Below are 14763 nucleotides of genomic sequence, written 5' to 3'. Positions count from 1 at the left end.
TTAGACCCCACATCACTTATAATATGCCCCGTACATTTATTATCATATTCAATTGATATCCATCATATTAAGACTCCTCGTATGCATACAAAATAATATAATTAGCACACGTCAATTTCTTAATAGCGCTTAAGTACTTCAAAACTTTTCGGGGTGCTACATGATAAACGTTAGATAGATCTGGTTGAATAGTGATTGTTGATACCCAATTTTGCCCTCATATTTTCTGAAATATATATACACTTTCAAAATAGCATATTTGCATCAATATTTAGTTTACAAACCTATACAAGCATTTTCTATAATTTTTCATAATTGTTTAGAGCTTTAAATTAATTCTCTTGCATTTAAATTATATAAATATTTAGTAATTATCCCTTTAAATTATTTGTGATGACTTAGTTACCTAAAATTATTACTTTTTCACATATAATTTATATTTTAAATATTTAATTCATTTCATATAATTATATTTATATTTTTAAGCTATTTATCTAATTTTGCAATAATGACCTATATTCATACATAAAGGCTCTTTATTCTATATTATTTATGTCAAAATAGCAAATTTATATTTTTATAATACAAAGTTATTATTTTAAGCATTTCAGTGCATAAATAATATTTGCATTCATTTATTAAGTATTTTCCATAAATTATTTTAATAAATTTTGGGATATCTAATAAATAGCCCGATTTCTTACCTATTTTTCGGACCCAATACTACCTAGACCTTAGCCCAATCTACCCAAACCTTAGCCCAATAACCCTAAGCCCAAACCCAAAATACCTCTTTTAAAATACCCAGCAACCCACTACCCATACCCGTTTAAACAACCCGCCCAACTCCATTATCTCATCTTGGCCGTTGATCTCACATGATCAACGGCCCCTAATAGACCAACCCCTTTTAATTAACCCCAACCCAGAAACTCTAACCTCATTTCCCCTGAGACGCCGACCCTGTTATTTCTGCCTCTCTCATCTCTCTTCTTCTCTGATTAAACCCTAGCCGTCGTAACCCTTAATCCTCTCCGATTCCGACTCAAACATGGAATCAATCCATGATCTACTTACCTATTTTGTGATACTCTATCATTATACGCGTGTTTATTGTGTTACTTAGTTCTTGCCCTATTTTTGGCAAGAACTACTTTTCAAGAACGGACCGATTTACTTTGATTCTGTGAAGATCTGGATGATCTTTCATCTATATACATGTTATATTGAACGATTCTTGCATTATTGGTTTGATTCAAGTCGTCAGTCCCAACTAGGGTTTGAAACTTTTTTTTTCCTTTACTAATTTTCGATTGATACTCTTCCATTTGTCGTGTTTGACCGATATTTTCCTTATTCTCTGTTCAATCTATTGTATTCCCTTATTTTAAGTGTTTTTTGCATGTTATGTTTCCTTATTCTCCGTTTAATTTACTGAACTTCCTATTCTATGTATTATTTGCCCTAAATTGACTCTAATTGATTCTGGCATGCCATACTTTCCTTATTCTGTATTTAATTTACCGTGTTTCCCTATTTTATGTGTTAAATATGATACTATATAAACCCCTCCTCTAAAACCCCATAGGAAGACCAGGGGGGAATCACCTAATCACTACCACTATTCTCATTATTCTCCCTTTTCACTTACTCATTCACTCTGATACACTCAAATATTTTGTGAAACTGTTGAATTCTGGGCCGACTGAAAACCAAGGCCATTAAACGAGCTCCTCCGGTGCAAACACTACTCGGAGCCCTTCTCTGGGCTCTTGTGAACTCTGAAGCATCGGAGATCTGGGGTTCTTGCTATTTAGCTCTTTACTATTCTTTTGCTCGTATAATTTTGCTGCTGGTTAGTGCTTTTAACCCTTGCAATGCTAATTTTCTTTCTTTCTTTCTACGTGCCTATATGTATTTGCACTATATGAGTATGATTTAGTTGTGAATCCCTGATATTGCACTGTTATGATAATCCTCAATACTCTTTCGTCATCCTATGATAGTTGAATGCATGAGATAGTTTCTTCACTATGGTTTGTATTTCTATGTTGGTTCTTTGTTTTCTTGTGGAATCAGTTCTGTACCTCTAGCATCTGAATATGTTTTAGTTTTGAGTTTCAATGCATGCCTATTTTGATTTGAATCTGACTGTTGTGACTATATGTTGTTAGTTATAGAATTTCTTCATACCTTGCTTTGGATACTATTACAACTCTATGGAAACCTCTTTTTTACTTTGAATGAATCATTTAGTGCTGAGTCTTGTGTTTGATTGACTGTTCTTTGTGCACTAGCCATAACTATATGGAACACTACTTTGCAGTTTACTCTAAACATGTTTTCCTTGCTATCCTGATCCCTAGTATCACTTAGGATTTTAAGAAAAATATTCCATTTTGCCTCAACTATGATCTTGCTTCCATGCTAATATGTTTTCCAGTCTGTTTTTGTTCATTTGATATTTTGCCTCTTCCAATGTTTATCACAATGTCTAAATATTGATTAGTATGACCCTAAGATGCATGCTTAGCTTAATTCGAACCTCTTAGGTTTCAATTGGTTGAATGATAATCTATGTATATCTTGCAAACCTATTGCTTCCCCAATTTTTTTTTAATATGAGACTATCTATGAGGTGCTTTGTTGTCTTCTTAAACCTACTGGCCTCCTTAATTGCTCTGTATGCTTAACTTGGTGTAGTACTTAATTTATGTCCCTCTATCACCATCCAGTCTCCTTATTTGCTACTCATGTTATTCTGAATTCTCATTCTTAGTCGTCTGAAAGCCAAGTCTATCTATCTATTGTCGACCTCCCTAGTGTGAGCACTGCTCGGGGTCCAATTGAGGCCCTTGTGAACTCTGACACACTAGGGCTTGGTCCTAGTCACTCTCTCAATTAGTTATTCTATTTGGGCCTGTTATAGGCCTGTCTATTGCCATGTAATATTATTACTTTATTATTAATTTGGGTCTGTAATAATAATCTTTGTATAAACGATTGGGGTGTTAGAAAAAGAGAATGAGGTAGATTCTAATACTAACATGCAAAATGGGTAGATAACATGCCTATAGGACTTGGTAATATGTTTTCTATATGTGTTGTTCGATTACATGATCACCGTAGAGATCATGACATTCGGGGGAGCGCGCGCACACACACACATTACTTGTTTACTATTAAACATGAGTTCAAATGCTATGTCTACTGCTACGTGTTTATAGACAGCATGCATATAGGAATTGAGCACTCTTTCAATTTGCATGACTGCCTTCAACCGCATTAGAAACCTGCCTATAGGAACAAATGAATTTTCCTGCAATTCACTTCAGTTATTCACTAGAAATCATGCCTATTAGAATTTTGACCACTTCATTTGATATTGTACCACATTGATCATTATAAATCTTGTTTATAGGATTAAGTATAAATAAAACGAGCTCTGAAGTATTATGCATTAGAGATCCTGCCTATAGGAAATAATTACTCGTTATAATTGGTTAATGCTAGACCATTCAAACACTGCTTCATGCACGTCGTACAAATAATTCTGGGACTCTTTCCCTAGAATATTCTGTTGTACCCAATTGCGTAGATCCACTTAGGCATCACACATATAGGATTGGTAACTTAAAACTCTCAACAATTAACTTATGATACCCGCATGATTCTGTCTATAAGCTATATCCTGCATCCGAAATTACTTGCATACTTTGATTGCCTAGAAAACATGTCTATAGGATTCTGCAAATTCCTGATTGGCATATGTGTTTGCGTGCATTTACTGCTTAAGTGTGGAGGCAAACTTGATCCCCCCTTTATTGCCATATTTGAAGTCCAATGTGTTTTGTATGTCGCCTAGTTTTATCATTTTGAGCAGCCTAAGTTTAAGTCTAGAACCACCCTAAATAAAGGTCCAATTCCCTCTTGGACAATAGGTATGGGACGGGTAGTGCACGCATAAGGTACGATTTATAAGTGAATTAGTGCACTTTAGGCAACAACTTTAACATAGTAATAGGATAGGAGGAGATGATAGTCTGTGCCCGCTGAATAATGCGAGTAACACTCCATCTTGAGGGAGTTACGAAGTATTATTTATGTTGCACGGAGTGATCCTTTAGGCTAAAAAACTTAGTACCCCCTCCTCTTTATATGTTGCTATTAGATCCAAAATAGTTGTATCCCTATACTCGCACTAAGATATGATGTTGTAATAAAGTTCTTTGACTTCTGAATCCCCTTTGTTTAATTGATCACCTAGCTTAATCGTAATCCACATAATCTTAAGTTCGGCCGGGACCCACAGTTATGGACCTCGAGGAGTGTCTAACACCTTCTCTTTGATGTAACTTTAGCCCTTACCTGATCTTTGGTTACGTTGATTAGTAAAACAGAGTCCTTTGCATAATAGTTACCCTAACGCACCTTAAAAATCGTTAGGTGACAACTCTTCTCCTTTAGCATTCTATTTCCCATCCTAAAAAAGAGTTGTCACAACGTCGAAGCCCGCTTGCTTTTCGCGAGAAAAACGGGGGGCGACAGCATGGCAGTATGTAATAAGTATTCCAAAAAGCATGAGCAATATTGTAGCATTTAATAGCAATGAATAATAATAAATTGCACTTAAGTAAATATGAGAAATGATTCACCCAATAAATGATGAACTAGATGGTTGTTCCTCTTGACAATGACGAGTGACAGACAAATCCTTGAATGTTCGAATTATTCTCGGATCTGATTGAAAAGTATGGAATAATATCGACAAGAATCTTAGTGAAAAGGTGATAGTTGTATCTTAGTAAGAGAGAGAAAATCTTTTTGTCAAAGTGTGTTCTTACAAATGAATATCACATGCCTCGTATCATTGTCTTTTTTTTATTTATTAGAGACATATTACTGCTAAACCCTAATAGTACAAATGCATAGAATATTCACTAGAATATTTTCTTTAATATCTTATTTCGAAAACTAGCCATTACAACTTCATCAACGGTGCTCGACCTCGACCATTATTGACATCTCGACCACGGCTCTCGTCGACTCTTCGACTATGAGCCTTGCTGCTTCCTGGTCCACCTTGACTAACGACGACTCGATGATTCTTTCTTTAACGTTATCTTATCTTAAATATTTTAGGGCATAATAACTACTCAAACTTCTAAGACAACACCTCTCATTCACTCTAGACCAAGGACTGTCGGCTAAAGGTTGTTCAGTCCACCTCAGCTATGGCTTTGGCCTTTGAGGTTCGAGAATCGAGCATATACATGCATGTGTCCCATGTTTGGAGCCTATCAACTATATGATAATTCGTCATACAAAATCTTATAGAATAGTACATAATGAAGTTTTAGTTAGGAGATAATTAGCTTGTATTAAATAGTAATGCACTAGTAAATAACGTAACTCACTTCAATGATATATGCTAACAAGTACAATATAAGTAGTTTGCAGGGGGGATCCACACACAGAATTGTGGTGCTCAACCATCCATTGCCCATGGTATCCAACATATAATTTTATTGACAATTTCGCATGAAATGATATATATTTTGGTGAACACCCATTACTCAAACAGACTGGTGGGTGCTACTGGTTAATGGAATCTAAGTATGCGCTTTGCGTAATCCGAAGTTCGATTCTTATCATAGTGCATTCTTTAACTTTTTTTTCCGTCTCCCTTTTACATGACTTTCCCTTTTGTTCTTAACTTTGCCGTTTTTTCTTTCTTCAATTAATTTAGTTCATCGTGGCACAAAAAAATATATATTCAATTTACCACCACCAAATTTGACAGCCTATATTGTGGTTTAGAATCCCCACAATAATAATAATATTCAAGAAAATATGGATATTCATATTTTTCGTCATTCAATTTATGTTTTATGCGTATTAAATATGAGTGGTTCGAAAATTTTATCTGTGTTGTCTAAAACGTATTCAATCCGTCTACATTTGCTAGCACTAATTAATAGTGAGCACCTATTACCTTAAAATGTTGGATCTGCTGCCACTGGTAGTTTGCATTGGATTTCAACCATCAAGACAACTAATTTTGTCTCCTCTCATCTCTTCCTTTCCCAAGTTAAAATCACAAGTTTACTTTCAAAAACTTTTTTCCCCTTATAGATGTTCGAAAAGACAAATCCAATAGTTCTTTATAGACATAATTGCAGCAGCCTTATACTCATTCATAGGCAGAGAAAAATCCATATAAACACCAGACACAGTTTTGGGGAATCCTAAGATGAAGTTGCTTATTGTCAATCATAAGTTGTTCTTCTTCTAAACATAGGCGACGGACAATTTAAGCGCTATGTTGGAAATTTTTGTTAGTTTCTGCTTGGCGATCAAACATTGCCCTGAGTTGCTTTGCTTGTTCTTCAATCCGCAATTGTAAGCTTCTCTGAATCTATGAAGGAACAGATATAACCGATATGAACAAGTCTCTCTGAATCCAAAACGGAAAGAATATAACCAATGTAAACACATGTTTCTCTGATCATTTGAAATAGCAGAGTAAATCTATTCAAACCTCAAGTTGTTCATATAGGCTCTGCTGGACGCTTATTTGCAGTTTCAGAGCCTCCAATATTTGCGGATACCTACCAATATGTGCCAAAGCAAAGAATGTCAGAAACACTGAAGTATAGACAAAAAATTCTAACTTGATTAATCCTACTTAGCTGACTGATCTTATTGAGGAGTAACACTAGAGAGAACGAAAACATATGTCTGTTCCTTCCTTTTTAGCGAACTTACGTTTCTGGACCCTGCGCTGGAAATGAACTTCTATGAGGTGATCCTTCAGTTAAAACTGCATCTGCACGCAATGTAAAGTAAATCCCATTTTTCTATTAGCACATCGATGAATTCAAGGTACTATATATATGATTATTTTGCGCGGTGAAATGATTGATTCCATATTCATGCATTTTTTGACACACACACACCAACAAAAAAAAAAAGTTGTTCTCAGTTCGTTACATGATTGCATCTATCTTTTATTTCCAATTAGTGATCTATAGTTTTCTTGTCTATAAGGATCACACAGCTGATCTTTACATGATGGGTTTAACTTCCAAGTATTTAAATCTGAAGGTTACCTTTGGGGGATACCGTTACATCACAGGTAACACGATATTTCTGAAGACAAAAAAAAGAATAACAAAAGGAATACTTTAGATTTCTGAGAAGCAGGAGTCAATATCATCATCAATAATCTTGAAATGTACATAATGTTTTATACCTGCAAGTGACTTTTAATATTTGAAATGCTCAATTCGTAACAGTTCATCAGCTTAAGGATTGCCTTTGGTGTTGCCTCTGCACCCAGTCGAAGAAACAGCTGTTTAGATCATAGACATCATGTTGACTTGAATTACTACTTTCAGTATTTTTACTTACTTTTGGCTCCTCCAAGTCGATTAACACATTCACAAAATTGCTCGTGGAGATCCTGAGTCCACGTGATCCGCCTCTTTTTTGTTGTCTCTGCTCTTTCTGGAGTAACATTACTCGAAGAAATACAGACACTTTCATTAGGAGGAGATTGAGGCTTCTTCTCTAGTTGGCATACACAACATGGTTTAATAATTCGCGACTTGAATGAATCCTTCCCCACCTGTGATAACAAGAAGGACAACCATAAAGATTTCATGATAACTTTATTGTACAAGAGATAAGCAGTGTTATTAACCTCAGACCATTACATGTAAGAAGTCCTGGGGACTTGGGATTGTCTTAATCTATCTTTATAACTAGATAGATCTTGTACAACTATAACGGCAGCCCGATGCACTAAGCTCCTCTTGTGTGCGGGGTCTGGGGAAGGGCCGGACCACAAGGGTCTATTGTATACAGCCTTACCCTGCATTTCTGCAAGAGAATGTTTCCACGGCTCGAACTCGTGACCTCCTGATCACATGGCAACAACTTTACCAGTTACGTCAAGGCTCCCTTCCATCTTGTACAATTATGTCCCATTTAATTACCTAGCTAGTACATGTTCCGTATCTTGAAGCAATAAAAATTTACAATTTTTTTCTAGATTTTCTTAATGAAATATTAAGGTTAAGGGAAATGTAAAGATTTCATGCAAAGCAAATATCAAATATGTCGATATAGGCTTACTTGACTGCCTCTCGCCGCCATACTTAGATAAGGATCGCGCAAAGTTTTGGCACCCGTCAGGGCTGACTTGTTCTGCTGCCACATGCGATGCTTATGATGAAGCAAATCTTTTGCCAAAGATTCAGGTTTGTGTCTACAACTAAAAGAAGATTGCACCAGTGAATGCAAGGTATCTCTTGATTTAAAATTTTCATCAGCCAAATCATATTTATTCAAAGGTTTATTTGATGTACTGGCTGTATCATACATCTCCAACTCCTGTGAAAACATAGGCATTTTATGATCATCAGAGTTTTCACATAATTGTCCAAAAGTTCTGGAGCTTTCAGATGCAGAAAATTTAGAGGTTCTTGATTCTAGATGTTTACATAGAATTCCATAGAGAGAATCATCACCACCCGAGACTCCTTTGATCAACTGCAAGAAACTTGGCTGTGATGGAAAACCATTTGAAACAGAGAAACAGGTAATTTAACTACAAAGTAAACTTATTTGAGAATTTGAAGTACTCTTCTGAAATCAAAAGATGCTGATTAATTGTTCACTTTCAGATGTTAAGATACCATATGTGAAAAAGACCAAACAAATGACAAAAACAAAGAGCCAAAGAATCAACTTGTCTAATTTGCTGCTATAGTTGGATTACTATCATTCCAAATCTTATGCAGTGAGGACTATAAGAATTAATTTAGCAATATCAGTGATGACAGTTAGCACAAAAGAATACTTTCACAGAAAGTATAATGCAAAATGGACAAAATGTAGCGTTTACCATCATTGCCCTCGCTCTCAAACTAACTTGTAAGAAACTATAGAGACCAAAACTTGTCCAAATTCACCAGACAAGAAAGTTGGAAATAGAGAAGGAGATTTCTGTAAATTAAGTGCAACAAACTTAAAGAAACAAATTTCAAGGTTGTGTTTCTATTTAAGAATGCAGAAAATGGGAAGCATGGTATGGGTGGCATTTGAGGTATGCTTAATTTTTATAAGGAATGCCATCACAATGACAACAGTATGTTCAAAAAGTGTGTTGTTGTGGGCCCTTTAACATTTGTATATGTAGCACAAGAATTTTGTTTTGCTTCTTTCATTGTTTTTCCTTTACCTCTTTATTTTGCTCAGTCAATTATCCAATATCATGACATGAACCTAATCTACAATATTCGAACCTGCATGGCTGCATGCACTTATTACTCACGTCTCACTGGTAAGTCAAATGGAGAAAGACTTATTAAATTTGCTCTAGATCCATATATTGTTTGAACTGCAACACTACATATATTACTATATATTGTAATTAATATAAATATTACTACAACAACAACAACCCAGTGAAATCTCACAAGTGGGGTATGAGAATATAAATATTAATGTATATTATAATTAAAATAAAACATCAAGTCAACTAAAAAGTATAAAGAAAACTAAAGATGAGTTTCTCTATGCAAACATATTAATACCATAAGCTAAATATCCAATTTGGGTCTATCGGAAACAATCTTTCTACCTCTCCAGGTAGGGGTAAGGTCTGCGTACACACTACCCTCCCCAGATCCCACTTGTAGGATTACACTGGGTATGGGTATGTTGTTGTTGTAAGCTAAATATCCAATTACACATAATAATCAAATGATTAATTCATAATGTTATAATTCCTATAAAATGATGTCTAGAGAGTATGTTAAGAAACCAAATAGTCTTAAGAATATTATGCGTGCAAACTAATCCCTTAAGATGACAAAGTAGCATTTGTTTTCCATACTTCATGCTAGATAGATGTTGATGCATGTATCAGGAAAAAGACAATTGAACTTATGAGGATACAAAGAGGGAGTTGATTATAACAATGAGAAAAACAAGGTGATGCTGATGATACAAGTTCCACTGGAGCTACAATAAAGTTCCTTTTCAGCCAATGGAATTGCTCCATTCTGATAATACAATTACCAAAAGAAGGGTCTCCTAAGCTTCTATATAGTCGAAATGCACTCGATTCAACAAAAATTGTGCAACTTCTTCTCTGTTAGAAGGTACTACACGAGGAGAACTGCATTGATACAACCATCATTTTCAGGATTATTCGTCACTTGAGCATATTTCCCTGGCATTCTAGCATCCAATAGGAAGAATCATCAGAATTTGAAGGACAAAAAATCCCAGAAGTGTAACATCTTAGTAACGCATATCTTACCCCATACAACTTTCCCAGCAGGAGTGACAAGACCAAGTTCACTAACATTAACCTGGATTTTATAGCAAGACCATTAGCGATGCAAGCTAAACTAGATAAACTTTGGTTCAGTGTTGAAAAGGGAAGATTACCTCAATGATGGTTCCCTTGGTCATAACACCTAGTGAAGTATACATTGGACCATTAGGATTCTTCTTCACCCCGATAATCTCAAGGTTGAATGTGCATTTAAGTTCAGGGTGTGTCACATGGGCTTTAGTGAACCGTAATCCAGACGGGCGGATGAACCGCTCATACTTTGGAGGTTTCCTGGTAAACCCTGCTCCGACAAAGGTGGCTTTTGTAACCATTCTCTTCCACTGCTTGGCTGCAAAGACGAGCACATATCAAAATGGTAAAAAAGTCACTCTTACCAATCCCAAAGACAACAAATAATACAACAAAGGATAAGTGTGAGTTGCTGAAATTAAGAACCTGGACATGGCTAAGAACCTGTAAATACAGGCTAACCACAGAAAACGAAATTAGATGATTGTAGAATACTCACTCTTCCTTTTTCCAGATCTTATCACTCTGAAGTCTGAACATCTCATCCTCAGCCACAGGCCTAACCTGTAAGGTAAAGTATCTTATTAGAAAGCAATTCAAGTAAACAAAAAGATAAAAGCACATTTACCCATATTAGGAATTAAAGTGCTGCTCAGATGCTTATTGGAAATGGTAACTCTTTGTGCGGCATCTATTTTCAAAAGCACAGTATACTTATCTAAGAAAACAAATAAGAATCATCGCTCTAGCTAAACGAATTCTATTTGAGACAAAAAGATTCACAAGTGCAGTGTTAAGAACACAAACTGAAGTATGAAGTATCTCTATTTGTGACCAGTCAAACAAAGAGAGACAGAGAGATGTCAGTATTTCAGAATTGACGAACCCTTAAAATTGCACAGGAACACAATCAGGGAAAAATATGAACACACCGGACAAGGGTATAACCATACAGAGATAGTATTGAATGAGTACCGTAAAGATGAGAATAAGATCACTATTCCAACTTTACCTTAGGCAGAGGCACCTCCCATTTTCCAGCTTTCTCTTTCCGGTTTTGCTTTATTGTGTTGCTAAGAATCTACACAGAATGTTTAACATTTAAAACCAGTATAAACAGTCTATGTTCGTTTTAGCTTTTAGCACCAATTGAGCAAAAAGACAACACTCAACATACCTTAGCTCTTGCGGTTGTATGAAGGTCAATCAGATATGCAGGGACAGCACCATCATGCACATCATCATCAACCTTGTGACGGGTTGATGACTCTTCATGCATAGCCAATCTATTCAAAGAAAGAAAAGAGGTTAATTGATAGAATTTCAGAGACTCTGCTACAAAGTTACCATGCCTTTTTTTCATTTATAAATTGGCACAGGCTTTAGTGCCCGGAAAATCATCAAATCATGTGTCCCGCCCACAAGGATCACATGATCACCAAGTAGTCTATAACTGATTTTAGAAAATTAGCGCATCATAAATAGAATCATCCACAGAATACGGCAACAGTAGTCAGAAAATATGGAGATGCTACTTCGGTGTAAGAGGCAGAAACTATCTCTTCTTATTATCTTTTAATATGACCTAAATCTATACAGAGGCTTACTATTCACTGATTTAACAATTTATCCCCAAAAAAACAGAATCAGTGATATTGAAGTTAACCTTATTAGAAGACAAAAGTTATACAATTATTTCAATACAACTGCTAAATGTTAGAGAAACTAGGTTTGCCATTTTAGTAACCTTGAAGTGGAAACAGTTAGTTAAATGATTCAACTCCCTCCCTACCTTCCTCCCTCTCTCTGAGTTCAACGCAGACAAAGTCTACGTTTATTTCAATCTGCTAAAATTATGTTTGACATTTTAATAGACTTAAATTGGAAACAATTCATAAATGATTCAACCTCTCCCTCTCCCTTCCTCACCAAGAGTACTACCGCCATCTTCTGGCACCATAACATAGAACAGCAGCCGCAATATAGCTAGAAGAAAAGGAGACACTATGGGAAATCAGAGAACTCATAAAACTCACCCTCTAAAATTGAATCAGCATCTCCAGCTTCAGATGTGAGATCCTGATTCATTGATCCAAATGAACACTATGTAAGCTGGTGGTTGTAAAGCAGAGTTGGTTCTATTTCCAACTCAAAAGCAAACACTAAACCAAAGATACAAAACCTTTCAGTATATCCCAATATTTTCTCTACCCAAACAACCCAAAGAGCACTCATAATATGATAATAACCAACTGTAGGAGCATTAATTATTCCCATTACCCAAAATAAAAACCACACAAATATCATAAAAGAGTTACTACACCATCTTTTATTATTTCGAATATCTCTTATTCATATATTACTAAAGGATCACAACTTCGTTCCCTTAGGCTCATTTGTTCCAAACCTTAACTACCGCAGCTGATTTAGACCACTCACGGGGAACAACAGAACGAAGCCTTTTCGCTAGCTGCTAAAACAGGGGTCGGAGGGTATAACCGATAAGCAGGAGCGCCCTTATCGATCTGTCACCCTCGTTTACCTTTACTTTAGATTACCACTCGCAATGAAAAACTGGATATGATCCCACAGGAGGAGATGATCCTGAAGACACACACATGGAAACCTCATCTAATCATCCCAGATCACAGAATAGAAGAGATCTGGGTAAGAATGATGAAAGAGGGCCCATCTAATGCAAACCGCGCGGGACCGTCCGCTAGCTCACAAGATTCCACTACAGTGGATCGGCCGGCTCGTGGGCTCTATAGACTCACTCTCTTCACAACGAGAGGAATTTACTACGCTTATGGCCTCCTTTAGATTGACAATGCTGCCTGTTTCATTTGGGCTATGAAACTAATTTTGATTATTCAAATAGAAAATTACTGAATAGTCAATTTAACTACGTCTCAGTCCCAAACAAGTTGGGTCAATTATATAAATCCTCATCATGTAAGTTCAAAAATGTGCGCAAATTAGTTCGAAAAAATTGTTGTTCACTATCATATCTGAACGATCAATTTTAGTATATCAGACAAACATGTGGATACAACAATAACTAAACCTCAAGCCCAAACTAGACGGGGTCGGCTCTCTAAAATCCTATGTTCATTCTACTCTAATTTGAGCATTTCATTCATCTTCAACTATGCGGTCCTTAGTTTAAAAAAAAATGATATTCACAATCACAATAAAAATCAAAGTGTTTCTTTTTTGAATTTTTAACACAATCACAATTTCATGCCTAAAATGGTAATTACAAAATTAGAAGAACTTACGTTTTCTTCATTTGGGCTTTTTCAGCATACCGCTTCTTAGCAAGCATCTTACCCTTAATACCCAACGCTTGTTTTTGACACAAAAAAAAAAAAAAAAAAATTAAGCAAAACTTTCATACAAAAGGGGAGTTTGAATTATAATAAGGATAAAAAACGAGGGACCTTTTGGGCAATTTTGGAGCGCTTGTGAACTTCACGAGCCTCCCTCTTACGTTTACGCTCCTCGTGATCATGGCGACGGCCAAATCTCTTCCTGTGTAACTCTATATAGTCTCCCTGCGGCTATTATTTTTATTTGCAAGTTTTCACATCACAAAAACAAAACGATCATTAAAAGCAACAGTATATAATATGTGTAAAGCAAATTGTAAAATAGATAAGATTGATGAAGTAGTTGAATTCAAACTAACCATGGCTACACGATGAAAAACTGGGAGGAAGAGGGAGCGAGAAAACCGCTAATTTTATTTAAACCAAAGGGTTTTTAGATATAGAAATGGGTACGGGTCTCTGAGAGCGGAGCCGGCACTATTATTGTTTACTGGTTATACCTAATTACTTCCGGTAACTATAATTTTCAATTGTTACGGCAGTGTATTCGTTGTATTCGTGCTGTTCTATTCATGAATACAATACCAAAAAGTACCTAAATCAGGGCAGTCCAGCTATACATGCGTGTATTCATATGTATTCGCGCCATGTATTTATGAATACAACATCAAAAAGCGCCTAAAATCAAGGCAATCCAACTGTACGCGCATGTATTCGCGCCATGTATTTATGAATACAGTACTGACAATCACCTTAAAAATAGGTATATTCAGCTGTCTAATAACGGAAATAATATCAATTAGCGTGATACACTCCTAATATAACTCAACAAAATCAATTCTAACATGCCTCATTATCAACCCAATTAAGTAGAATGATTTTTCAGTTGTATATAACTTTTGTATTTAGTGTGTTTCGATATTTTTTTTTACTTTTGCATTCATTAGATTTAATGTTTGTATTTATTGTATTCGCTATTTTGTATTTAGTATATTCAAATGTATTTGTATTAATAATATTTTAGTTATTCCTAATACATGTAATTACTGT

General features: G+C 35.6%; 1 protein-coding gene and 1 pseudogene across 5 annotated transcripts; both read right to left on the bottom strand.

Annotated features, from left to right (window-relative positions):
* Window positions 1–6196: 6196 nt before the first annotated feature.
* LOC104092011 (myb family transcription factor PHL5-like) lies at window positions 6197–9443 on the bottom strand. Of its 5 annotated transcripts, none has more exons than XM_033655042.2 (9): window positions 8912–9443; window positions 8387–8571; window positions 8140–8278; window positions 7414–7630; window positions 7256–7332; window positions 7113–7152; window positions 6769–6829; window positions 6542–6611; window positions 6197–6418 (listed from the first exon to the last, which is right to left on the bottom strand). In XM_033655042.2, the coding sequence occupies exons 1-9, from the start codon at window positions 8915–8917 to the stop codon at window positions 6314–6316; spliced, it is 900 nt and encodes a 299-aa protein (XP_033510933.1). In that variant the 5' UTR covers window positions 8918–9443; the 3' UTR covers window positions 6197–6313. The 5 variants fall into 5 exon arrangements, with proteins under 5 accessions (XP_033510933.1, XP_070038141.1, XP_033510931.1 ...); XM_070182040.1 differs by having other exon boundaries at window positions 8140–8397; window positions 8508–8556; window positions 8912–9438; XM_033655040.2 differs by having other exon boundaries at window positions 8140–8571; window positions 8912–9441.
* Window positions 9444–9954: 511 nt separating this feature from the next.
* Window positions 9955–14196, bottom strand: LOC104092010 (uncharacterized; annotated as a pseudogene).
* Between the last annotated feature and the right edge of the window lie 567 nt (window positions 14197–14763).

The sequence above is a fragment of the Nicotiana tomentosiformis genome, chromosome 8 (assembly GCF_000390325.3).
Source record: "Nicotiana tomentosiformis chromosome 8, ASM39032v3, whole genome shotgun sequence".
In the NCBI taxonomy this organism is placed as follows: Eukaryota; Viridiplantae; Streptophyta; class Magnoliopsida; order Solanales; family Solanaceae; genus Nicotiana; species Nicotiana tomentosiformis.
The sequence above is the reverse complement of the archived record's forward strand: the minus strand, read 5'-3'. Positions and strand labels throughout refer to the sequence as shown.

What these genes read in the sequence shown, in the direction of transcription:
- LOC104092011 (XM_033655040.2), bottom strand. An exon ending in TGGCGGCGAGAGGCAGTCAA is followed by an intron (nt 7,631 to 8,139) that starts GTAAGCCTATAT and finishes TTGTTATCACAG; the next exon opens with GTGGGGAAGGATTCATTCAA. An exon ending in TGTAACGGTATCCCCCAAAG is followed by an intron (nt 6,830 to 7,112) that starts GTAACCTTCAGA and finishes CATTGCGTGCAG; the next exon opens with ATGCAGTTTTAACTGAAGGA.